The 27,111-nt window shown below is 44.4% G+C and overlaps 1 protein-coding gene and 1 pseudogene across 1 annotated transcript in view; both read right to left on the reverse strand.

The window, feature by feature from the left end:
* The window catches only part of LOC124622905 (myrosinase 1-like), an 88,077-nt gene that overhangs the window by 54,286 nt on the left and 6,680 nt on the right, over positions 1-27,111 (reverse strand). The window contains exons 2-3 of the mRNA XM_047148695.1: positions 13,536-13,669; positions 2,675-2,809 (exon numbers count right to left, since the gene is read on the reverse strand). Coding sequence (XP_047004651.1) covers positions 2,675-2,809; positions 13,536-13,669 — 269 coding nt within the window. The remainder of the gene's footprint in view (positions 1-2,674; positions 2,810-13,535; positions 13,670-27,111) is intronic.
* Positions 7,206-7,322, reverse strand: LOC124623505 (annotated as a pseudogene).

The following is a 27,111-nucleotide window of genomic DNA, read 5'->3' on the forward strand; positions in this document are numbered from 1 at the left end:
AAAAGTCAGCATAAATTTGAAAACTTAATAAAGCACGGAATAATGTAGATAGAGAGGTAAAAATTGACACACATGTTTGGAATGACATGGGATTTTATTAGAACCACCCCATATTGCTAGACGCGTGAAAGATCTCTTGCGCGCGTCGTTTGGTGATGATCGTGTGCTCAGCCGCCACTTTCGCCATGCTAGGCCTCCCAGGTCCCCAGACCTCAGTCCGTGTGATTATTGGCTTTGGGGTTACTTGAAGTCGTAAGTGTATCATGATCGACCGATATCTCTAGGGATGCTGCAAGACAACATCCGACGCCAGTGCCTCACCGTAACTCCGTACATGCTTTACAGTGCTGTTCACAACATTATTCCTCGACTGCAGCTATTGTTGAGGAATGATAGTGGACATATTGAGCACTTCCTGTAAAGAACATCATCTTTACTTTGTCTTACTTTGTTATGCTAATTATTGCTATTCTGATCAGATGAAGCGCTATCTGTCGGACATTTTTTGAAGGTTTGCATTTTTTTGGTTCTAATAAAACCCCATGTCATTACAAGCATATGTGTCAATTTGTACCTCTCTATCTACATTATTCCGTTATTTATTCAGTTTTCAAATTTATACTGTCTTTTTGATCACCCGGTACATATACAGACAAGATTAGAGTGATGAATTCTTCTCGGGTTATCAGCCGAGTGGTGGTGTCATCTTGTCGCAACGTTTCAATGAGTTTCGTATGCAGTATCTTCTGGCGAATTGTCCGGATGCTGTGTTCTGAATATCTAATTGTCGGATTCCAGGCTGCACTGAGCTGAGGATAATGGATATGAAACTCACTGAAACGTTGCGACAAGACGACGCCACCACTCGGCTGATAATCCGAGAAGAATTCATCAGTGGAATACGCCGAGAAAGACTGCAATCGCATATAGACAAGATTACAGTTTCACATAAAATGTATGATTTATTCAAGAGAAAGAGAATCACAAATTCAGAAAGCCAATAAAGCGTTGGTCAACCTCTGCCCCTTCCGCTTAGGGTTGACTGATAGAATTATTAGGTGTCCTCCTGGACGATATCCTTGAAAAATTCTGCCTAATTAGTTCTTCAGGTCGTCAAAATCCCGATATATTTGGAGAGCCCTGCCAATAATGCTCCAGGTGATCTGAATCGGGGATTGATCTGGCGGCCTTGCTCACCAAGGTAGGGTTTGGCAACTACGGAGACAAGCAGTATAAACTCTCGCCGTCTCCAGACGGACATTATCTTGCTGAAAATGTAAGACCAAGATGGCTTACCGTAAAAAGTCACAAAGCAGGGTGTACAATATGGTCAACGTACGCTGTCGTGTAAGGGTGCCGCGGATGACAACCAAAGTGAGTCCTGCCGTGAAAAGAAATGTCACCGTGGAGCTTCTCTCCTCGCTGTCGGGACATATCGTGGACAACAGTTAGGTTGGTATCCCATCGCTGTCCGGGGCGTCTCCATATACGTCTTATTGAATGTCATCTTCAGTGATGAGTTCCGCTTCGAACTGAGCCCCGATGACCAGGGAAGACGCTTCTGTAGATGTACTGGCCAGCGGTAGGCTACCAACCTCACTGCCATCCGCCTTATGAGCTGATAATTAGAAGTGATGGTCTAGAATCCTATTTCATTTAATAGCAGTACCCTTTTGGTTGTCATATATCTCAGACTTACAGCACAGCTGTACGTCGATGATATTCTACGCCCCGTTTTGATGCCCTTCATGGCAAGCCATCCTGGGCTTACATTTCAGCAAGGTAATGCCCGCCTGCATATGGCGAGACATTCTACTGATTGTCTTCGGGCTTGACAAACCCTACCTTCGCTAGCAAGGTCGTCGGATCTCTCTCCAATTGAGAACGTTTGGAGTATTATGGGCAAGACCCTTCAATCAGTTCGGAATTTTGGCTATCTAACGCGCCAGTTGGGCAGAATTTGGCATGATATCCCAACAGCTCTGTCAATGAGTACCAAAAAACTGCTTGCAGAAGGACCAGAGGTGAACCAACGAATTACTGACTTACTCAATTACTGAAGCTCTTTCTCTTGCGTAAATCAACCAATTTTTTCTGAAACTATAATAATTTATTTGTTTTCACATGTACATCATACCTACCGATTTTTGTCCCATCCGAACAATTTCTTCGAGATGTATCAATTTTTTACCTTTATATATTTATATATTTATTTTAATAGTGTATTTAGTTTCCAGCCGCAGAGATTACAATTTTGTGTTGAGTCGTCAGATAAGCTGCTCTTTGTTTCCCATCGTACCTGCTAAGTGCAAATGTATTCTCTCCTTTCTAAACATCGCATTTAACCCTAGTAGTAACAGATATTACAGCAGAGTAAGGGCCACTGACAATCTCATCTTTGTTAACAGAACCGTGTATTTTTGAATGATTTGTCGCCAAGTTAAAGTGTGCATGCTGTGCATTTCAAAGTTTTTCAGAGCTTGAAGATAAAATCTGCTTCTAACCATGTTTGTGTGTTTGGTGCGTATCATATCATACTATGTATTCTGTACATTTGATACGTCTCGTTAGTCAAGGCAGATACATGTTTCAGCTATTGATACTGTTAGTGCTTTTTCTTGACGCTCTATACTAGTGTGATGTAGCTTTGCTTGCGTCTTTGCTTGCGTCTTACCAATGGTTCGATACCGTTCTCCAGTAGACCGTTGATGAGGTTGTTGTAGTAATCAATCCCCTTTTGATTGACCACGTTGGTGTCTCCAGTAGGAAGTATCCTGGCCCACGATATCGAAAACCGGTACGCATTCACCTAAAACAGTAAAATTATTTCCATGTTGTGGCTATGTAGATTTTCCCGGAGTATTAGCAGATCAATATCTTTTCGGATCTTTACCCGGATCATAGTGTCATCTCCACACAATATTTCCGCAGTCCTCCTGGCCGCCATCATCAGGTAAGGAAAGCTAAGCCGCTTTTGCCGATAACTGATTCAGATTTTTTGGTGTGGCAGTTTACTATTACACAGCGTCACTGGTTCAGATTCGGTCCAACTGTCTCGGTGGACAAGTGAGAGGATACTCAAAACAACGGCTGAATAACAGCCGAGCACAACACTTTGAAGGAGTGGCGGTGAACTGTAAGTTCCGTGCCATCCTCCGACGGTGGAAGTACAGAGGAGAGGTGCAGTAATGCTCCAACTCTACGGTATAGGAAAAAAAGTGGCTGGACAAGAACAAGCCACTGATAGTGATTGTACGAAACGGAATAAAAACGTGGTCGTATTGTATTCAGACCGTGAACGATGGAACCTTTATATGCAGCGAATATACGAAAGCGCATGCGCTAAGGTAAGCTCAAACACTCAATCGTTGCTGCTGCCCCCTGACGCAAGGAGAGTTGCACTGGTGAATACAATCGAAAAACGACATATCCTTAAAAATTATTACACATAACCGGCTGATTCAGATGCCATTGTTTCTTCATATCTAATAAAACAGGATTCCAAGTTTCACTTCTCGAGCATCCATTATCACGGTTAATGATATGAACTGTTAGTCTCATTTCGACAGATTATTTTCAAACACAATCTCAGTAACTCGAGACGTTTGCTATCTCTTGTGTCTCATTGTATAGCATTTTATGTCCCTCTGTAAGACAGTGCTCAGCCACCGCAGATTTGTCATATTGTAATAATCGCGTTTGGCGATGATGTTCGACACATCTGTCATTGACGGTAAGTTTGACAAATATATATTTTACCGCATTCACATGATATTTTCTGAACGCCAAGGCTTCCTAAAACATAAATTATCCTTAACAGAGCCAGGAAGTGCTCTAACTTTAGTTGGCGGAAGGAATACACATGTGATTTCATGTTTCTTCCCAGTACATGGGAGGAAAGCCACAGAATTAAAAGTGTCTTCAGTTGGTTTAGGTAATGCTACAAACTCAAAGCACGTCGAATCTTTCTGTCCGTATAGCCGTTATGATTAAACTCATCCTTAAGATTTTGCAGCTCGTTTGGTAAATTCTCAGCATCCGAGATACCATATGCTCTTTTGTCCAAGGCCCGTAGGACTCCTGTACTTTGAAACGGTGCGGAACAGTTGGTAGCATCTGTTTTGTCAGATATGAGGAAACAACAGCATCTGAATCGACCAGCCATGAGTTTATATATATGTATCGTTTTTCGGCAGTATTCACCATTGGAGGCACTGCAAGTCCTCTTGCGTCAGTTGACAGCAGCAACGACTGAGCGATTGCGTATTTTATTAGCTCGTGGGCTTTCGTATTTTCGCTGCATATAAAGGTTCCGTCGTTGAATCAATTATCGGCGAGAGCGGCTTACTTTTCTCACCTGATGATGGCGGCTAGGTGAACGGCGGGATATGGTGTGCAGATGACAGTTTGATCCGGCTGAAGACGCGACAAGCATTTGATGTTCTTTTCATGTTATCTGCAACAGCACCAAACCAACATTTCAAGAAGCATGGAAGTTTGTTAGACATATCTGACGAATAGTCGCCAAACATTTAAAAAAATAGTGTAAGTATCTTTTTACAATGGTCGGTTGTTTGAGTGGTAAACAGTACTGATGACTGTTTTCCGTACAATTTTTGGTTGATGAGACTAAGCCAGCCGCGGTGGCCATGCGGTTCTAGGCGCTTCAGGCTGGAACCGCACGACCGCTATGGTCGCAGGTTCGAATCCTGCCTCGGGCATGGATGTGTCTGATGTCCTTAGGTTAGTTAGGTTTAATTAGTTCTAAGTTCTAGGGGACTGATGACCTCAGATGTTAAGTCCCATAGTGCTCAGAGCCATTTGAACAATTTTTGTTGAGACTAAGGAAATATTAGTTATTTTCAAACACGAACTACGGAGCGTGTCCCAGGAGGAAGGGGCTATATTCATGGCAATGGAGAACGACCATTCGAAGCAAAAAAGTCTAGTAATCATGGGCTCTAAAGTGCAAAGTTTAAGAGCTATGATTACTACTTCATCTTCGTTACTGTGAAACAAATCTCTTGTACTGCAAGCTCTTTTCTTTTCATATTTTGGGCGGAGGTAGTATGGACCTAAAGAAGAAAAATGTCAAGTGTACATGGGATCTAAAATGCGTATCCTAAGACCTAGAAGTACTTGTTCAGTGGAAGAAACTTGTTTCGCATTAACAAAGAAGAATAAGTGCTCATAGCTCTTAAGGAGTAAAATTTAGAATCCATGTTTACTGCACATTTTTTCTTGTTTTGATCCATACCACAACCTCGCAAAATATGGGAAGCATAAATTTTCAGTAGAAGAGTATTGTTCCGTGGTATCGAAGATGAAGAAGTACACATAGCTTTTAAGGTATGGCTTCTAAACCCATGTTTACTAGATTTATTGCTTTGAATGATCGTTCCCTTCATATCCCTGAATACGGACCACTCCTCCTGGGACACTCTGCACTGGTGTTTTAAATGAGAAGAAATTTGTTTTCCCAGAAGTTAGGTTTAACATTTACGTAGTTTTTAATACTTGGGTAGATTGTAAAAGAAGCCACGCTGTGATGGGAAGAATGATGAACGCAAGGACGGATTGTAGGTGAGGAAGGAGTGGTATAAAGTCTGCTTTCAGAACCCAGTCGTCTTGCCTGTCTTTACGTTGGAATGCACTTTTTGCAACATCTTTTAGCCTTTGTCAATGGAATGAAAGCTGGAGGTATTGTTCGTACAGTTATTTTTTAAGAAAGATAAAGGACAATCAGTCTTTGCTGAGGATGAAAAATTCTTGCCAACCATTTCAAAGATTTCAGGTCTCTGGTTTGATGCGGCCCGCCACAATTTCACATCCTGCGCCAAGCCCTTCACCACAGAGTAGCACTTACACCCTACGTTCTGAACTATTGTTGGATACATTCCAATCTCATTCTTACCCTACAGTTTTTACCTTCTACAACTCCCTTTAGTACCATACAAGTGGTTCCTTGATGTTCTGAAACATCGCCTATTATCCGGTCTCTTACTCTTGTCCATATTTTCGACATATTTATATCTTCGCCGGTTCTGAAGGGAACCTCCATCTTTCTTATGAGTCCACCCTACGTTCAACATCTACTATAGCACCACATCTCGAACGCAGCGATTCTTTTGTTCTTCGGTGTCCCCACTGCCCATGATTCACTTTCTTACAATTCTGTGCTCCAATCGTACACGCTAAGACTTTCCTCCTTAAATTAACACCAATGCTTGATACTAGTAGATGTATTTTTTCCTGCAGCAATTTCGCTTGGGTTCCCTGAATTTTTTGTTTCCGAAGTGACTCATATTGTTTTATTCCTATCTTTCCCTTCTTCCAATCGTCTATCAGCTGAAGTATCCAAGGTTCCTTCGCTGTTACATTCCTTGTACCTATGTTGTCTTTCCAACTTCTGTGATTCCCCTTTTTAGAAATGGCAGATTTTCTTCAGCTGAACTGCTTTCTGTGGTAAAACTACGTGCAGGACCGAGACTTGAACTCGGGACCGACTTCGCGGGCAAGTGCTCTGCCGACTGAGCTACCCAAGCACGACTCACGACCCGTCCTCACAGCTTCACTTCCGCCTTTACCTCATCTCCTACATCCCAGGCTTCATTGAGGCTCTCCTGTGAAGCCTGTATGACAAAAAGCTGTGAGGAAGCGTCATGAGTCGCGCTTAGGTAGCTCCGTCGGTAGAGCACTTGCTTGTGAAGAGCAAAGGTCATGAGTTCGAGTCTCGGACCAGCACACGTTTTTAATCCGCCAGGAAGTTTCGTATCTGCGCACACTCCGATGCCGAGTGAAAATTTCATTCTGACTGTTATTGTGTTATTATTGCAGTATCTATAGCTTTACAGAATTTTAAACGCATCTTATCGTTCCTCAACGCTTCAGTATCTCACATCTTTCCTCGTTGATTCTTCCAAACGATTCCCTCGTAAGCTTGTCTGTTCTTCGTTATTACTACATCGTGATCTGAGACTAAATCTGCACTTGCAGCAGCAGCAGCACTCCGTCTTCAGGCCACAAGTGGCCCATCGGACCATCCGACCGTCGTGTCATCCTCAGCTGAGAATGCGTAAAGGAGGGGCGTGTGGGCAGCACACTGCTCTCCCGGTCGTTATGATGGTTTTCTGTGACCGGAGCCGCAACTATTCGGTCGAGTAGCTCCTCAATTGGCATCGCGAGGTTGAGTGCACCTCGAAAAATGGCAACAGCGCATGGCGACTGGATGGTCACCCATCCAAGCGCCGGTCATGCCCGACAGTGCTTAACTTCGGTGATCCGACGGGAACCGGTGTATCCACTGCGGCAAGGCCGTTGCCTAAATCTGTTCTACGGTGTGCATTAAAATCCAGTCTCCAATTTCGGGAGCTGTTTCTCACTATGACGTATTTCAACTGGAATAGTCCAGTGTCTCTGGGCCTTTCGCAAGTGTAGCAGCTCCATTTGTAATTCTTTACTTGTGTACTCGCTACCACAAGCTGAAATGTTTTAGAAAACTTAATTAGTCTCTATCTTCTCTCATTCCTACCACCAAATCTTAACTGTTTCTTCGTTTCCTTGCCCTACTACCGTGTTCCAAACCCCCTTGATGATCAGATTACCATATGCCTTTACATACTGAATTATCCGTTCAGTATTGTCATGCACTTTCCCTATCCATTCATCGTCTGTGTCGGCATGGCTACCTACACCATTTTAGTTGGCGTTGGCTTGATTCCGATTCTGATGAGAATAATCCTGTCGCTGAATCAGTCAAAGTAACTCACTCTCCAACTTACTTTCCAATTCATTACAAATCCCACTCCAATTATATTCTTTTCTGATGCTTCTGATATTATCGCATAGTCGCAGGAACAGAAATCCTTTTCTTGTTTCCGTTTCACCTCACTGACGCTGCCCACATCTAGATTTAGCCTTGTATCCCCCTTATCAGATTTTTCTAGCTTCCCTATTACGTTCAAATTCTGACACTCCACTCTTTGATTAGTAGAACGTTACTTTTTCATTGGTTATTCAACCCTTTCCTCAGTGTTACCTCTCCCTTGACAGCCCCCTCCTGTATAACCAGATGGGAGACTAAACGGTAATCTTTTGCCAATGGAGAGATAATTATGACAATTTTTCATTGCCTTCTGTCTTCTCATGTTGATCTTTGCTGATTCTTCCACCTTTTGGAGGCAGTTCCCCATTCCAGTGACAAGAGAGGTCCCTGGACCTGTGTCTGCCGCTCCCTCAGGTTCACCAATGACTGTAGAAAATATTTATTTTCACAATTGCGATTTCGGCCTTAAGGCCATTATCAAGTGGTTCACTGGAGACGACCCTGCCACAACACATGTCATACTCCTCCGACATTTACACATGTAGTCATCATATCTGAGCCGTTTAATAATGTTAATATCCTTCACATGAAGCCCAATAAACCACACTTCTTATACATTGTTTTTGAGACAGTCTACAAGAACTGTATTATTGGAATAAGTATTAAGGATGTCAAAATTATTAAACGGTGTGTACATATCGGAGGATTTTTAATTTCCGAGATATGCTGAAGCACAGTCGTTGACAGTGAACGATTTGGTAATGGCCTCAAGACCGATATTGCAATTCTGAAAATAAATGGGTTCTGCAGTCAATGGTGAATAATATGCGTTTTAAATAATGACTCAAAACAGTTTTCTCAATAATCAAAGTTTTCTGATATGTTCTACGTTATATCTCGATATTGATTCGGTATCTGTTCTGAATTTAGTAAACGTTATGAAACAAAAATCCTTAGTTTCTATAAAGAACAGACATACAAGAAGTCAGAGAAAGTAATGAGACTGATTTTTTCTCTACCAAAGTTTTATTTGTCGTTTTCAACGTAGTTCCCTTCGGTAGCTTCACACCGGCGGAGTCGTTGTTCCCAGTCTTGGTTGCAACACTGAAAGGCTTCAGCTAGTACGGCATTTAACAGGTTGATTACATTCTTTTGTATGTTCTCCAGACTCCCAAAATGACGTCCTTTTAAGACATTATTAATTTCAGAAGAACAAAAAACTCAAAAGTACTCAGATCAAGCGAACAGGGAGGCTGTAGAGCAACAGGATTGCCTTTTGAGGTCAAAAATTCCGTGTCACGTAGGGCGTTGCCATGATGCAACAGCATCCAATAGTGTGCAATGTCCGGTCTCACTTAGTTTACCTCATTCCTGAGACTTTTAAGGACATATTAGCACAAATATTGGCTACAGTTTGTTTTGGAGGAACAAATTCGGTCTGATCTCACAAGAGCACGCACACATTCGATGTTTTCGTCGGTTTTTAAAGTTGAGGGTCTTCCTGAGCGACGTTAATCTTCAACGTGTTCTCAGCCTTCCAAAACTGATTTTTGCCAGGGAAAAACATGTGCTCTTGATAAGGAGTTTTCCCCATAGTCCTGTTTCAACTTCTCAACGGTCACGCTCGCGGATTCACCAAGTTTAACACGAAACATAGCGGCGTAGCATTGCTCTAAATTCCGCTGTTAGATTTTCATAACACACAACAAAAATACAACTTCACTGATGGCGCTCTCAAAAATCACTTGATGGCTATAAGGAGCTGAAACTCGGACTGGGCATCTGGAAGGGATGAGCACACCGGTCTACATAAGTAGAACAACACAGTGTTGCCAGCTCTCTCGTAGTGTTATCAGTTCATTACTTTTTTCACACACCTCGTATTCATAAAATCAGATCACATTTATTATGAAATCACAAAAAATTACACGTATGTTGAATGAATCGCCTGCAAACTGATTGGTTCTAGCCAAACTGATATTTTTATTCTCTGTCCTATGGAAGCAGTTTCCTAAATGACGCATAGTGTAACAAAAAGAGAAATTCTCAGAATAAAACGTAATTCTAGTATTTATAAGCAGCATACGGAGAAATAATTGTAAATACAATGTTTTAGACTCTTCTTTGTTACAATTTCCCCTGGCCGGTTGTAAAAACGGCAGCGACCGGGAATTTTGCATTATTATGTTACTTAGAGTAATATATGAGTTAGACTACATCAACAAGTCACCTAAATGTTAAAAGTAAATGCTTGATTTCAGCAAAAAATGTAAAAGCTTTAACAGTTAGATTCAGTTCTAGTTGCAGAAACTCGACTTTATTCCATCCGAAATTTTAAGCCTCAGCATTGCAGGGATGGTAGCAGGTGCTGTCTGTAAGTCTCATCTATACTCCATATGTTTCTGTACGAAGTCTCCAGTAAGCGACGTTCAAATGCCGATATTCGACTAGGTTCTTCTTTGTTTAAGTTAGGAAGCTTGGGTTTTAAACCGGGGACCTAGAAACGACGGAGATACTTCGTCCCCACCGTAGCCCTCAGTGGTTCACAACCGCACAACAGGCTACAGCAGCCCACTCAGCCCACTGCCGCTCCGCACCGAACCCAGGGTTACTGTGCGGTTCGGCCCCCAGTGGAACCCCCACCCCGGGAACGTCTCACGTCTCATACCAGACGAATGCATGCATACGTGGAGGCAGTGTTTGCGCAGTAATCGCCGACATAGTATAATTGAGGCGGAATACGGTGAACCAGCCCGCATTCGCCGAGGCAGATGGAAAACCGCCTTAAAAACCATCCACAGGCAGGCCGGCACGCCGGACCTCGACACTAATGCACCAGGTGGATTCGCGCCGGGGACCGGCACACCTTCCCGCTTGGGAAGCAACGTCAGACCGCGCGGCTAGCTGGGCGGGCAAGTTAGGAGACTTGATCCTGGATTCTCGACTTGACTTACGACTACTTGGCTTCTACTTCGGTTACGATTTGATTTCAGACCGTAAATTAACGCTTGAGGAAATGTGTTCTATGCCCGTAGCTGCAAACCAAATGTATGACGCTCCACGGCTCGTTCACTGCTCACTAGCAACTGCAGTTCCGCTGTTCTCATTACGTTTCAGACTTTTTTTACAGTATAAAAGTGAGAATGAAGCTCTTAGTGAGAATGGAAATCTTTTGCTTTGCGTATGGAAACCTCTTACTGACGGATATCATCAGATTACTTGTATCACCGAAGAATTTAGTCGTGTCGCTAACATTACTTTCTTAGTACGCTTACGTGAGCTGCCATTATATAGCAAGGATTCCATTGAACGAGTATCTGTTTTTGTTTTCTACAAACAGCAATATTTTTATCGCAGTCCCATACCCTGTACTTTACTTCGAACACATTCTGTATCAGAAAGTGCCAAACTTGTCCTTATTTTTAAATTCATTCGTCTTATAGCAACATTAAAAAATCTTTTACCGCAACTTGCTGTGGTCAAACTACTGAAGAAAAAAGATCCCAACTTCAATAAATAATTAATACAGAATAATGAAATTTCTGGAATACATTTGCCTAGTGAAGTTTAAGTGCTATTTAAGTGATTATCATTGCAAGTTGTCCTTATTGGTAGCTATGCGCTCAGCGCAGCGGATTGCTATGTGAAGGGGCACAGATTCGATTTCTGGGTGGGTCAGAGGTTTTCTCCGCTCGAGGCCAGGGGTGTTACGTTGTACTTGCTTACGTACGGACATCACTGACTTTCCATTAACGGGATGACTGACTGGGGACATCCTGAAAGCTAATAAAAAAATAAAGAATAAACCATTGCAAGTTCACAGGTTAATGTAAGCGCAGGAAAACCCATTGCAGATGCGAAATGTTGGTACCATTGGTGCCACCAGAACGTTGATGGCAAGCATGCAAACGTGCATGTATTGTGTCATGCAGGTGCCAGATGTCAGTTTGTGGGATGGAGTTCGATGCCTGTTGCACTTGGTCGGCCAGTAAAGGGACGGTTAATGCTGTTTGTAGATGCCACTGGAGTTTCAGTGCTTGACTGGAGACAGATATTGTGATCGAGCAGGCAAATGCACCATGTCCACACTCCGTAGAGCATGTTGGGTTACAACAGCGGTATAGGGGCTAGCTTTATCCTGTTGGAAAAAACCCCCTGGAACGCTAATCATAAATGGCAGCACCACAGATCGAATCGTCAGACTGATGTACAAATTTGCAGTCAGGGTGCGTGGGATAACCATGAGTCCTGCTGTCATACGAAATCGCACCGCGGACCATAGCTCCAGGTGTAGGTCCAGCGTGTCAAGCATGCAGGAAGTTTGCAGGCCTTCAACTGGCCTCCCTGTAACCAAGACACGGCCATCACTGGCGCCGAGCAGAACCAGCTTTCATCAGAAAACACAGCAGACCTCCATTCTGCTCTCTATTGAGCTCTCGCTTGACACCATTGAAGTCACAAACGGCTGTGGTTTGCGGTCAGTGGAGCGCGCTCTTCAGGGTGTCTAGTTTAGAGCTGTCCTTGAAGTAACCGACATGTAACGGTTTGTTATGTCACTGTGGCTCCAACTGCTGCTCGAATTGCTGCTGCAAAAGCAGTATAATGCTTCACAGCTGTACGCCGAACACAACGGTCTTCCCTCTCAGTAATGCCACGAGGCCGTACGGATGCTGGCCGCCTTGCAACCGTACCTTCCCGCGACCACCGCTGCCAGCAATAATGTACAGTGGCTACATTCTTGCCAAGTCTTTGTGCAGAATCGTAGAAGGAACATCCAGCTTCTCGTAGCACTATTACACGACCTCGTTCAAACTCTGTGAGCTGTTAATAATGGCGTCTTCGTCGTCTTAAAAACATCCCTGCCTAACAGCAAATCACCATATCCATTTTCGAAGGTAATGAACACTCATGGCCGGAACAGCGCGTATTTGAAGCAAACCTGATTTGCAGTCTCATAGAGGCGCTACTAGCACCACTCTTTGCGACTAGTGAATAGACGTCATCTATCAGATGTAAAAACACTCCTACCATCTTCCGTGTATGTCGCACAACTCCTTCTTGGTGTTGTGATTGTTTTTCCATCAGTGTAGGTTTTTCAGGACTTAATGGCTTTACACAGAAAACTATGTTTCTTCTTCGTATCAAAATATTTATGTTATTCAGATGCTAACATAAATTCTGATCCCAGAGCACCAGAACAAGTGTACGGCAATGTGTACACATGTACGGCAATAATTTGCTTTGGCTATGGCAGACAGGTTAAACCTTCTTAAACTCAAGCACACCGGTACCTGTTTCTTTTCGCTACATAACACTTGTTAGTGCTATAGACAGGGCATAATGTTGGCAAGTACTTCAACATAATTTAGAAATATGGAACAAGCTTTTCACATTACGGAAATCTAAATGCATACTGTGTCCAGAGTACGGCGCTACACATACTACTCACACAAATGAAGTGTGACCACCGCTGAAAAAGTTCTTTTCTGACAACAGACTTTTTCTAATTTTATTTACTTATTTATTTTACTTGTTATCATTGTCCATTACTCTGAAAACCTACACGCTATCTGCAATAATTTTCTTTTGATCACTTTTTTGCTCTTCCTACAGTTTTGAATGATGCGATAGATGCTTGTGTAATGCGGGAGGGACGTGCAGCCTACGAAATAAGTGCAAAGTGAAGACTGTGCTATCTGTGAGTACTTACACTGAGATTTTTGGCGAGCTGGATGTCTGTCTCGTACTTGTGGTAGGAGTCGCACGCCACGTCGCCATTGCTGCCGTCAACTGTCAGGTTAGGATTGTTGTGCAACCAGTAGTCGTAGATGTTCTCACCTTTCCCTGCGAAAAAAAATTCTATTTGTCGATTTCCGTTCTTCCACAGATCGCTTCTCCATTGGGAAGATCTGGTGTCACTAGAATGAACTAGTACTAATAAAAATAATGGAAATACAATTCTCAAAACTGAATCATGATTGGCAGTTAAAAAGTTCATTACTCTATTAGGTTCAGTGATGTGGAAAATAAAAGATCACTTGTCACACATTAAACTCTTTTCTTTACTCAACAACATCAAATACCACAACGTCGTTAATAACGCTATTTCATACTTTCTCCCATACAGTCCGTCTCTGGTACCCGCCGTCACGCATACAACACGTTACAGTATGTTAACTCTACGCTGGCCGATTAGCTTCTACGTCCCGAGTCAGGCAGCAACAGCCGGCCGAGACACACGCAGCAACAGGGAAATAACTGTTTTTGTGACTTTTACGAGCTCGTAACCAGGAGCGAATTTTATATCATCTGTGTGCTTAATAGTTCAGTTTCTTGAGTTTCTCGTGTTAATTTAATATCTAATAGCCACAGTTCTCGCGTTTTCGTTTGCGTCGGAAAGTAAACAGATTTTGTGACTTATTACAAGTTCCTAAGCAGGGGCAAAATACGTAATTTCACCTAAGTGCTTCGGTAGTTAGGTTTTTGAACCTCTGAGTATTAAACTAATTTATTAGGCACAGCTCTTGCGTTTTTGGTGCCGATAGTCCGATTATCTGGGTCGTTTAGTTTTCCACGGTCTTTTGTATGGATAGGGACTCTGATTGTTATGTGTGTGGATGCGAGCAGAGTTGGTGACACTTCGCTCTCAGCTCCAGGCTGTGATGGCTTCGGTTTCACAGCTTGAGGCTGCAGTGGATGGACACTACTGTTGTGGGCCGGCCATGGGGATCCAGCGGACGTCCAGCACATCCGAGACCTCTGATCGGTCCTCACCGGTGGTCAACCCAGATACTGCTCGCACTGAAGCTGACCCCTCACCTGTGGTCGAGTGGAAGGTCGCCCCGGGGCGAAGCAGGCGGCGAAAGACTTCCCAGGCGGCCACACATGAGGCCTCCCCAGTTTGTCTGACAAACAAGTTCCAGGTGCTGTCTGTGGCTGACACTGTTGCTGAGCCAGATGCCGGCGCCTGTCCTGTTTCAGAGGATACGTCTCAGCCTGAAAGATTCTGGCAATCATAGAGGGTGGAATTATTGATAGTTTGAAGCTCCAACGTTAGGCACGTTATGGGGCCCCTTAGGGACAAGGCTGCCAAGAATGGGAAAGCAAGCTAACGTGCACTCCATCCTTCTGGATGCCATGAAGAGCACAACGTGCAACCAACTGCAGGTGGTGGCTCAATTCGGTACCAATGATGTGTGTCACTTTGGATCAGAAGAGATACCCTCCTGTTTCGAGTGGCTAGCAGATATGGTAAAGGCTGCCAGTCTGCTTGCGAGATGAAAGCAGAGCTGATCATTTGCAGCATAGTTGACAGGACCGATTGCGGACCTCTGGTACAGAACCGAGTGGAGGGTCTGAATCAGAGACTCAGACGGTTCTGCGACCACGTAGGCCGCAGATTCCTCGACTTGCGCCATAGGGCGATTGGGTTTCGGGTTCCGCTGAATAGATCAGGAGTCCACTACACGCAGGAGGCGGCTACACGGATAACAGGGGCTGTGTGACGTGGACTTGGCGGTTTATTAGGTTACAGGGTCTCGGGAAAACACAAAAAGGGTTTCAGTCACAAAGGCTGCAGGCCGAACAGAGGAAGATCGTAGATACTGGAACCATCGGTATAACAGTTGTAAATTGTCGTAGCTGTGTTGGGAAAGTACCAGTGGTCCAAGCGCTAATAGAAAGCACTGATGCTCAAATCTTTATAGACACTCAAAGCTGACTAAAGCCGGAGATAAGCTCAGCTGGAATTTTTGCGAAGAACCTAACGATGTTCCGAAAGAGACTCAGACGGTTCTGTGCCCATGTAGACCACAGATTCCTCGACTTGCGCCGAAAACCTCTTTCATTTATACATCATTAACTTTATTTACATATAATTAATAAAGGCTACACATTGATCTTGCTAAAGCCGAGAAGCGATTCTTCTTAGTGTTGTAGCTCTCTGGGGCACTCTGGGATGCTCTCTGGGCACCATGCTCTCTCAGTCGGTGGGTGCGGGGTTTTCCGTTGTAGGACAACGATTTATAAATCCATCTTAAATGTCGGAACTGAATATAACATGAATGTCAGTTCGTCCGTTTTAGTTGATATACTAAAGGGACAGACTGTCTTTCTTGGAGGTCGTTTTGATTTCACTTTTTCTGTTACTGATAATCCTATTGGTCAGTGTTGGTTAACTGTTGCAATAATTCGCATTGATGCTACAACTAGGTCTACTGCTACATCTTTGGAGCAAGTACCTCCTCGTGATGTTCTCGGTTATCGGACATTCATGATCACTATGTCTCAAGTTCGTGGTGTTGGAGAAACGTCTACAAATTTTTTTATTGATAAACCATTGTGTGTTAAAACTAGGAAATCTTGTAAGCTGTTACATGATGATAATATTTGTATTTTTATTCGTGGTAGAGGTGTAGATATGAAATGTAAAATTATTGGCGACATGACTGTATATAATAGTATGTAATAAAGAATATCTTTTTCTTAAAAAACCTGTTTCATTTATACATCATTAATCTTATTTACATATAATTAATAAAGGCTACACATTGATCTTGCTAAAGCCGAGAAGCGATTCTTCTTAGTGTTGTAGCTCTCTGGGGCACTCTGGGATGCTCTCTGGGCACCACGCGTGGTGGCGTGTTTGTTGCTGTTACAAGTAGTTTATCTTGTCGCGAAAAGTAGATGGTTCCGGTGAGTTAGTGTCGACAGAGGAGATTGATGACAATCGAAATAAAATAATAATTGGATCCTTTACCGACTTCCCAATTCAGATGATGCAAATGCTGAAAGGTTCAAAGAAAACTTGAGTACGTTTTCAAACAAGTGCCAGACTCACACAATTATACACTCCTCGAAATTGAAATAAGAACACCGTGAATTCATTGTCCCAGGAAGGGGAAACTTTGTTGACACATTCCTGGGGTCAGATACATCACATGATCACACTGACAGAACCACAGGCACATAGACACAGGCAACAGAGCATGCACAATGTCGGCACTAGTACAGTGTATATCCACCTTTCGCAGCAATGCAGGCTGCTATTCTCCCATGGAGACGATCGTAGAGATGCTGGATGTAGTCCTGTGGAACGGCTTGCCATGCCATTTCCACCTGGCGCCTCAGTTGGACCAGCGTTCGTGCTGGACGTGCAGACCGCGTGAGACGACGCTTCATACAGTCCCAAACATGCTCAATGGGGGACAGATCCGGAGATCTTGTTGGCCAGGGTAGTTGACTTACACCTTCTAGAGCACGTTGGGTGGCACGGGATACATGCGGACGTGCATTGTCCTGTTGGAGCAGCAAGTTCCCTTGCCGGTCTAGGAATAGTAGAACGATGGGTTCGATGACGGTTTGGATGTACCGTGCACTATTCAGTGTCCCCTCGACGATCACCAGTGGTGTACGGCCAGTGTAGGAGATCGCTCCCCACATCATGTGTGCCTCGGTCGTATGCAGTCCTGATTGTGGCGCTCAACTGCACGGCGCCAAACACGCATACGACCATCATTGGCACCAAGGCAGAAGCGACTCTCATCGCTGAAGACGACACGTCTCCATTCGTCCCCCCATTCACGCCTGTCGCGACACCACTGGAGGCGGGCTGCACGATGTTGGGGCGTGAGCGGAAGACGGCCTAACGGTGTGCGGGACCATAGCCCAGCTCCATGGAGACGGTTGCGAATGGTCCTCGCCGATACCCCAGGAGCAACAGTGTCCCTAATTTGATGGGAAGTGGCGGTGCGGTCCCCTACGGCACTGCGTAGGATCCTACGGTCTTGGCGTGCATCCGTGCGTCGCTGCGGTCCGGTCCCAGGTCGACGGGCACGTGCACCTTCCGCCGACCACTGGCGACAACATCGATGTACTGTGGAGACCTCACGCCCCACGTGTTGAGCAATTCGGCGGTACGTCCACCCGGCCTCCCGCATGCCCACTATACGCCCTCGCTCAAAGTCCGTCAACTGCACACAAGGTTCACGTCCACGCTGTCGCGGCATGCTACCAGTGTTAAAGACTGCGATGGAGCTCCGTATGCCACGGCAAACTGGCTGACACTGACGGCGGCGGTGCACAAATGCTGCGCAGCTAGCGCCATTCGACGGCCAACACCGCGGTTCCTGGTGTGTCCCCTGTGCCGTGCGTGTGATCATTGCTTGTACAGCCCTCTCGCAGTGTCCGGAGCAAGTATGGTGGGTCTGACACACCGGTGTCAATGTGTTCTTTTTTCCATTTCCAGGAGTGTAGTTGGTGGTGACTTTAATTTATTCTCGATATGTTGGTGAAAATACATCTTTAATTCCGGATGTGCGCATAAAACATCATCCGCAATTGAGCTAAAAGCATTCTTTGAAAATTATTTCGAGCAGTTAGTTCATGAGCCCATGCGAATGTTAAACGGTTGTGAAAGCACATTTGACGTCTTAGCAATAAATAATCCTGAGTTGATAACGAGCATCAAAAGGGATACAGGGATTAGTGAACACAATGTTGTCGTATCGAGATTGAATATTGTAACCCCCAAGTCCTCCAAAAATAAACGAAAAATATACGTATTCCAAAAAGCAGATAAATATTCACTTGACGTCTTCCTGAGAGACAATCTCCACTCCTTCCAAATTAATATATATGTGGACCAGATGTGGCATGAATTCAAAGAAATAGTATCGGTAGCAATTGAGGGATTTGTACCAAATAATTTAACAAACGACGGAGTTGATCCTGCTTAGTACACAAAACGGGTCAGAACACTGTTGCAGAAATAATGAAAAAAAACATGCCAAATTTAAACAGACTCAAAATCCCCAGGAGTGGCCATCTTTTACAGAAGCTCGAAATTTAGCGCGGACTTCAAAGCGAGATGCTTGTAACAGTTTCCACAACGAAACTGTGTCTCGAGACCTGGCAGAAAATCCAAAGAGATTCTGGTCGTATGTGAAGTATGTTATCGACAAGACACAATCAATGCCTCCTCTCCGCGATAGCAATGGAGATAGTATTGAAGACAGTTCCGCTAAAGCAGAGTTACTAAACATAGCCTTCCGAAATACTTTCCCAAAAGAAGACGAAGTAAATATTCCAGGATTCGAATCAAGAACAGCTGCCAACATGAGTAACGTAGAAGTAGATATCCTCAGAGTAGTAAAGCAACGTAAATCACTTAATAAAAGCTAGTCTTCTGGTCCAGACTGTATACCAAGTAGGGTCCTTTCAGAGCATGCTGGTGCAATAGCTCCGTACTTAACAATCATGTGGAACCGTTCGCTCTACGGAAGGTCCATACCAAAAGATTGGAAAGTTGCACAGGTCAAACCAATGTTCATGAAAGGTAGTAGGAGTAATCCAGTAAATTACAGGCTCATATCATTAACGTCGATATGAAGCAGGATATTGGAACGTATATTGTGTTCGAACATTATGAATTGGTTCAAATGGCTCTGAGCACTATGGGACTTAACTTCTGAGGTCATCAGTCCCCTAGAACTTAGAACTACTTAAACCTAACTAACCTAAGGACATCACACAACACCCAGTCATCACGAGGCAGAGAAAATCCCTGACCCCGCCGGGAATCGAGAACGCTACCGCACGACGACGAGCTGCGGACCATTATGAATTACCTCGAAGAAAACGGTCTATTGAAACACTATCAACGCGGATTTAGAAAACATCGTTCTTGTGAAACACAAATAACTCATTACTTGCATGAAGTGTTGAGTGCTATTGACAAAGGATTCAAACTGATTCCGTATTTCTGGATTTGGGGAAGGCTTTTGGCACTGTATCTCAAAAGCGGCTTGTAGTGAAATTGCGTGCTTATGGTATATAGTCTCAGTCATGTGACTGGATTCGTGATTTCCTGTCAGAGAAATCACAGTTCGTAGTAATTGATGGGAAGACTTTGCGAAAGACAGAAGTGATTTTTTGCGTTCCCCAAGGTTGTGTTATAGGCCCTTTTTCCTATCTATATAAACGATTCGGAGGCGATCTGAGCAGCCGTCTTAGGTTGTTTGCAGCTGACGCTGTCTTTTATCGACTAATAAAGTCATCAGAAGATCAAAACATGTTGCAAAACGATTTACAAAAGATATCTGTATTGTGCGAAAATTGGCAGTTGACTATAAATAAAGAAAAGTGTGAGATCATCCACGTGAGTGCTAAAAGGAATCCGTTAAATTTCGTTTACACGATAAATCAGTCAAATCTAAAGGCCGTAAATTGAACTAAGTACCTATGAATTACAATTACGAACAACTTAAATTGGCAGGAACACATAGAAAATGTTGTGGGGAAGGCTAACCAAAGACTGTGTTTTATTGGCAGGACACTTAGGAAATGTAACAGATCTACTAAGGAGACCGCCTACACTACGTTTGTCCGCCCTATTTTAGAATACTGCTGCACGGTGTGGGATCCTTACAAGATAGGATTGACGGAGTACATCGAAAAAGTTGAAAGCAAGGCAGCACGTTTCGATTATCGCGAAATAGGGGAGTGAGTGTCACTGAAATGATACGGGATTTGGGATGAACATCATTAAAACGAAGGCGTTTTTCGCTGCGGAGAAATCTTCTCAATCACCAAGTTTCTCCCACGAATGCGAAAATATTTTTTTGACACCGACCTACATAAGGAGAAACGATCATCATGATAAAATAAGGGAAATCAGAGCTCGCACGGAAAAATATAGGTGTTCGTTCTTTCCGCGTGCTATACGAGATTGGAATAATAGAGAATTGTGAAGGTGGCTCGATGAACCCTCTGCCAGACGCTTAAATGTGATTTGCAGAGCATCCATGTAGATGTAGGTGCAGATGGAAGAAGCCTAAAGGCTTCGATCGGTTGCCAGTTGTTTTTAGCTGCACACAATGCTACCTGTGAGACAGCACTGTGTGAGGTGCCATTGTTGTGTGAAGTGTACTTCGCTCTGTTTCATAATGTTTCCTTTCCTTGTGAGAAATGTGTGGTATTGTCCAGCGATTGCAGAGCCACACCAACGTCAGCAATGTATACTGATACAACAGACATTAACGATGTCTCACTGCAATCCGCAACGACGACTGGGAGAGGCTGAAGAAGACACACCCTCTCTCACGGCACAGCAGCGCCCTCGCACGTAGGTCAGTAAACAGCCGAGTACGGAAGCGGTCTGCCCCAGTTTGTGACCTCAGCTGAAGCAGTCAACATCATAGAATAGGAGCAGTGTCAGTCAAGTCTCGGATGGACTTGTATTTTTGCAAACGTCGAACGTTGTACTTCAAGAGCGCTTCAATAGTCAATGACAGTTGTAAGTTACCTAGCAAGGGATTGTATCAAGTTAAGTAAATCTTTTATTCATTCATGTAATAAAGTAAACTAATTTTGCATATAGATTAGTTCATATAAGAACCCTCAGTTATGGCTGGACGATTGTAGTTTTGTCTGATCGTAACAAAATGTACGCAATTGTTACAGTTACGACAGTTATCTATCTACACTCCTGGAAATGGAAAAAAGAACACATTGACACCGGTGTGTCAGACCCACCATACTTGCTCCGGGCACTGCAAGAGGGCTGTACAAGCAATGATCACACGCACGGCACAGCGGACACACCAGGAACCGCGGTGTTGGCCGTCGAATGGCGCTAGCTGCGCAGCATTTGTGCACCGCCTCCGTCAGTGTCAGCCAGTTTGCCGTGGCATACGGAGCTCCATCGCAGTCTTTAACACTGGTAGCATGCCGCGACAGCGTGGACGTGAACCGTATGTGCAGTTGACGGACTTTGAGCGAGGGCGTATAGTGGGCATGCGGGAGGCCGGGTGGACGTACCGCCGAATTGCTCAACACGTGGGGCGTGAGGTCTCCACAGTACATCGATGTTGTCGCCAGTGGTCGGCGGAAGGTGCACGTGCCCGTCGACCTGGGACCGGACCGCAGCGACGCACGGATGCACGCCAAGACCGTAGGATCCTACGCAGTGCCGTAGGGGACCGCACCGCCACTTCCCAGCAAATTAGGGACACTGTTGCTCCTGGGGTATCGGCGAGGACCATTCGCAACCGTCTCCATGAAGCTGGGCTACGGTCCCGCACACCGTTAGGCCGTCTTCCGCTCACGCCCCAACATCCTGCAGCCTGCCTCCAGTGATGTCGCGACAGGCGTGAATGGAGGGACGAATGGAGACGTGTCGTCTTCAGCGATGAGAGTCGCTTCTGCCTTGGTGCCAATGATGGTCGTATGCGTGTTTGGCGCCGTGCAGGTCAGCGCCACAATCAGGACTGCATACGACCGAGGCATACAGGGCCAACACCCGGCATCATGGTGTGGGGAGCGATCTCCTACACTGGCCGTACACCACTGGTGATCGTCGAGGGGACACTGAATAGTGCACGGTACATCCAAACCGTCATCGAACCCATCGTTCTACCATTCCTAGACCGGCAAGGGAACTTGCTGTTCCAACAGGACAATGCACGTCCGCATGTATCCCGTGCCACCCAACGTGCTCTAGAAGGTGTAAGCCAACTACCCTGGCCAGCAAGATCTCCGGATCTGTCCCCCATTGAGCATGTTTGGGACTGGATGAAGCGTCGTCTCACGCGGTCTGCACGTCCAGCACGAACGCTGGTCCAACTGAGGCGCCAGGTGGAAATGGCATGGCAAGCCGTTCCACAGGACTACATCCAGCATCTCTACGATCGTCTCCATGGGAGAATAGCAGCCTGCATTGCTGCGAAAGGTGGATATACACTGTACTAGTGCCGACATTGTGCATGCTCTGTTGCCTGTGTCTATGTGCCTGTGGTTCTGTCAGTGTGATCATGTGATGTATCTGACCCCAGGAATGTGTCAATAAAGTTTCCCCTTCCTGGGACAATGAATTCACGGTGTTCTTATTTCAATTTCCAGGAGTGTATATCTACGTCTACGGCTGTTCTTTGCAAACCCCCGTGAAGTGCATGGCAGAGGGTATGTCCCATTGTACTAGTTACTAGGCCTTTCTTCCGTTTAATTCACGGTAGGACCGCGGGAAGAACGGTTGCCAAAACGTCTAGCGTTGTCTTCGCTATCTCATTGGGAGCTACACGCAGGCACCTATAATATATTCCTGTATGCATCACTTAAATTTGGAGCTACAAACTTTCTAAGTAGGTTTTCTCAAGGCTATTTATGTCTATCTTCAAGTGTCTGCCAGCTCGGTTCTTTCAGTATCTTTGTGCCACTACCCTTTGGGTCGAAGAAAGCTATTGTCACTTGTATACAGGCTCCTTTGTAGATTGATTACATTTCCCTGGTTTCTACCAATGAAGTGGTTTATCTATTGCTAAGACTATGTGATAGTTCCATTTCATTTCTGTACAACTTGTTGCACCAAGGTATTTGTATGAGTTGACTCATTCTAATTTTGACTCATTGATATTGTAGTCGTAGGATACTACCTCTATTTGTTTTGTAAAGTGCACAATTTTAATTTATTGGCGTTTAACGCAAGCTGTCTTTCAATACATAAGATGATTTCAGTTTGTATTATGAACCTATCTAACTGATCTTAACCTCTGCGGTTTTCAGAAATCGTGAAGCATTGGTTAAAGTGCCTGTAGAGTTAGGGGCAGGCTCTCACCCCATTGCGGTCTATATGGGAGCTAGAATTACTTCCTCCGCTCCCCGCAAGGCCCCCCTCCCCCCACCTTTTGTCAGCCTGCTAGCTTACAGTTAACACACTGTACAATTACACTCTATTAACCTCCCCCTTCCAACTTCAAGCGATTTTCACTATCAGACCGAGAGATTCGTCCAATTAGATACATCTTCCACGAGACATAACAGCAACTTTCTTTCTATTTGCTTGCACAAGGGCTTTCGTCTTTACCTACCCTTCTACACTCTACTCTGGATCCATGTCTAAACTTCCAACATGCGCTCTCACATCAATCTTGGACACAAGTTTTTTAATGCATTATAACCTTTGAATAACGTGCAAACGTCGTTAATACTGTACAGCTTGCCCGAGCGCCTGCAACGTCGGCCACCCACTGACAAGATTTGTAAGGGGGGTCCCGGACGGAGTAGGGATCAGCTTTACCTTTCTTCCTGTACACGCAGACCGATCGGTGCCCACCAGGTGGCCTCGTCTGCGCCAGAAGAGGTCGCGGTGTACACGGACCTATTTCCTTCCGCACAACACGTGATGGTAAATATTCTGCGATGTATCCTGGAGCGGGCGTCCTATAAAGCCCCACTCTCAGGCTTGGAAGGCCCCCACCACGGTTGATTAGCTTCACCCCGATATTTATCCTTCCTTCCAACTCTGTCCCTAATCTTCCTTCCCTCCTCCTGAGGGCTTCCTCTCCTCTCCCTCCCCCTTTGCTGTTTCCGCCCTCCTACGTCTGCCCCTCCCCCCCCTCCCCCCCTCTCTTCCTCGCTTCTCCTTTCCCAGTACTTAAGCTCTTTCTTGGATTGCTCCCTTCCCCATGCTCCCCTTCACATGTCCCTTGGTATGCTACTAGCTCTCCCCCTTACCCTTCCGCCCTTTCCTGCGCCCCACCTCCACCATCGACCCCCCTCCTCTCTGCTAAGCGCTCCAATCGCAGGTATTTCCAGTTTAAATCCAGTTTACTCTCAGTCTTTTTTAGTGCTCGCCGTACGTGTTATTCAAGTGCAGTGTGTTTTACGTGTCGCCGCCCTGAGTGGCTTTTACTGCTGTGGACACCGTTTATTATCGTGTTCTCTGTGCCGCCAGTGTTTCTTTACTACGTCTTCGTCGAGTGTGATTTTATAAATATGTGGACTTAATGTAAATGTCCCTCATTAAACTTTTCTGTGCATTCTAACCCCAATTGTTTCCCCTTATCACGTGATAAAATCATCTTTTATCCCCTTATTAACTGTTTTTAACATTCTTCCGTGTACACTCTCTCGGCTGAACAGCGGCACACTGTGCCGCTGCCAGCCCATCTCTGCCCACATGGGGCAGAGGTATGAAATTATAATAAAGGAAAAAAAACTCGGAAGTCGTTCACACCCAGTGAGCCATCTAGGCCAGGAGCCGAGAGCTTATGCTTTTCGTCAGTCACATGTTCATTCCGATGCCGTAATAGCAGCCGCGGCGACATCCTCTGTCAGCATGCCCCGAGACGTCGACCCAGGAACTCTTCACGTCTTCGGCCATCGATTGAGGTTACGGGATCTCCAACGCCGCTTATCAAGAAGCACTAGAGTAACTGTTTTGTTGTTTAACTTTCCCGGCAAAACCGAACTTCCGTCTTTGTTTGGATGTATTTTTGGTGTATAATGAGAACACTTTTTAACATTCCTTATTTTGGGCCTCTGAATCGGCCAATAGATCGGTTAGTTTGTATTTTATAATAACTCCTTACAAGCGACTTGGAAATTTTTCTGTACGTAGACCGTTGTCATAGCAGTGGTTATCTCGCTGGCAGCTCAGATTCACGCCGTTATCGGGCGAAATGACGATATTGGAATATAAATTACGCGATCTTTTGGACGATTACTACTTAACTGAACCACACAGTTATGGTCGGTAGATGAAAGCCATATATACGAGAGCGTGCTGAAAAGTAATGTATCTGAATTTTTTGTTTGAAAACTCTTAAAGCTTCTTAAAAAAACCGTTATTAAGAGTCTACATCTTTACTCTTCATGTCTTACATTTATTTCTCAACATGGATGCCCTGGCGACGAACACATTTCTCCCAACGAGAGACCCGTCTATTGATACCGTGAGAGTAGATTGTTTGACATTGTTGGCAGAGCCACAACCTCACCTCTGCTTGCACCGGTCCATCACTATCAAAGGAAGTCCTCGAACGTGCTCTTTAAGTATTGAAATAAACTGATCGTATGGTATTTATTGGCCGGGATATCCCCTTCGGGGTTGGGCCTTCGTATTGCAAGTCCTTTTAGTTGACGCCACGTCGGTGACTTGCGTGTCAATGATGACGAAAATTATGATGAAGGGCACACAACACTCAGTCGCCTGCCGGGAATTGAACCCGGCCCCATTGCGTGGTAGGTGGTACCGCTCCCGCGACAGTATGGAGAATGATTGATGACAGTGAAACCAAGCCGTAAGATTGTTATAGATGTTCGTGTGTGGTCTGACACTGTCATACTGAAGGAGAGGATGCTCCATGTGTGGACGACCTCTTCGAATTAAAAGCTCAATTATAGCACGCAAGTTTTCACGCGCCGACATAGGTATGCTATATTCAACCACGTTGCACGCCAGGACTCCAATTACTCTAGCGCGGCTTTAGCAGGGCTGCAAGTATGTCGCCATGATATGGAATGTTAACAATGTTTGTTTCATTTAATAAGCTATGTTTTCACATAAAAAATTTGGAGGCATTCCTTTTCTGCGAGCCCTCGTACTGTAATCCACTTTTATCATTCTCCAAAGATCACGATTATTTTCATAAATGCTAACATACATACATTTTTTTTGTCTGTGAAAACCACAAAATCGCGATTAGTTGTCCAAAAGTTGTTTTTATATAAAATTATAGCTATCAACTACCTTCTCATCGAATAGCAGCGTCTAACTGTTTTCAAATAATTATCTAAAAAACGATAACTCAGGATTTAGATATCGTAACACCCAGATAAACAAAAGTTCTTTTCATTCTACTTCAGTAATAACGAAGCGCTATTACGATGCCTGAAGTCTAGAACTTGTGCAACCAGTTGCAGTTGTTTACATCTGGAATATCCATCCAGACGCAACAATAGGTAAGGGAGTGTGCCAGCTGCTACTCGTCGAAGCAGCTCTAAGTGAATGCAGGTTATACACTAAATAACAGAGTTATCGTTTACAGTTGGTTTCTCACGAATATCATCTTCGTAATTATTATTTGTATTTTCCGATACCCTTCACTTTTATTTATTTTTATGTTTAATTGAAAATATTGCAACGGATTTCGAGTATGTTCTACTCCTCTTCAGGCGTTTACACAAACAGAAAGTTGTTAATTATAAATGAAAGTCTAAAAAAACTAAATTAACAAAGAACTTTTTGTTCATTGTTCGCTGCTGGTATGGTTGTTGAGGAATTGTGGTGGATTTCGGAAGAATAATTTCTAGTCAATCACTGCCCCTCCTTCCTTCCGAATACCCCAACAGTCAAACCAGCAGCAAACAATGAAAAAGTCCTGTGTTGATTTAGTTTAAGACTTTTACTTTTAACTAACAATTTCTCTGTATGTATAAACACCTGGAGTCGAGCAAAACATGCTCTAAACGCGTTGCAGTATGTTAAATTAAACATAAAAACAAATATA

This window comes from Schistocerca americana, chromosome 7, assembly GCF_021461395.2.
Source record: "Schistocerca americana isolate TAMUIC-IGC-003095 chromosome 7, iqSchAmer2.1, whole genome shotgun sequence".
NCBI lineage: Eukaryota > Metazoa > Arthropoda > Insecta > Orthoptera > Acrididae > Schistocerca > Schistocerca americana.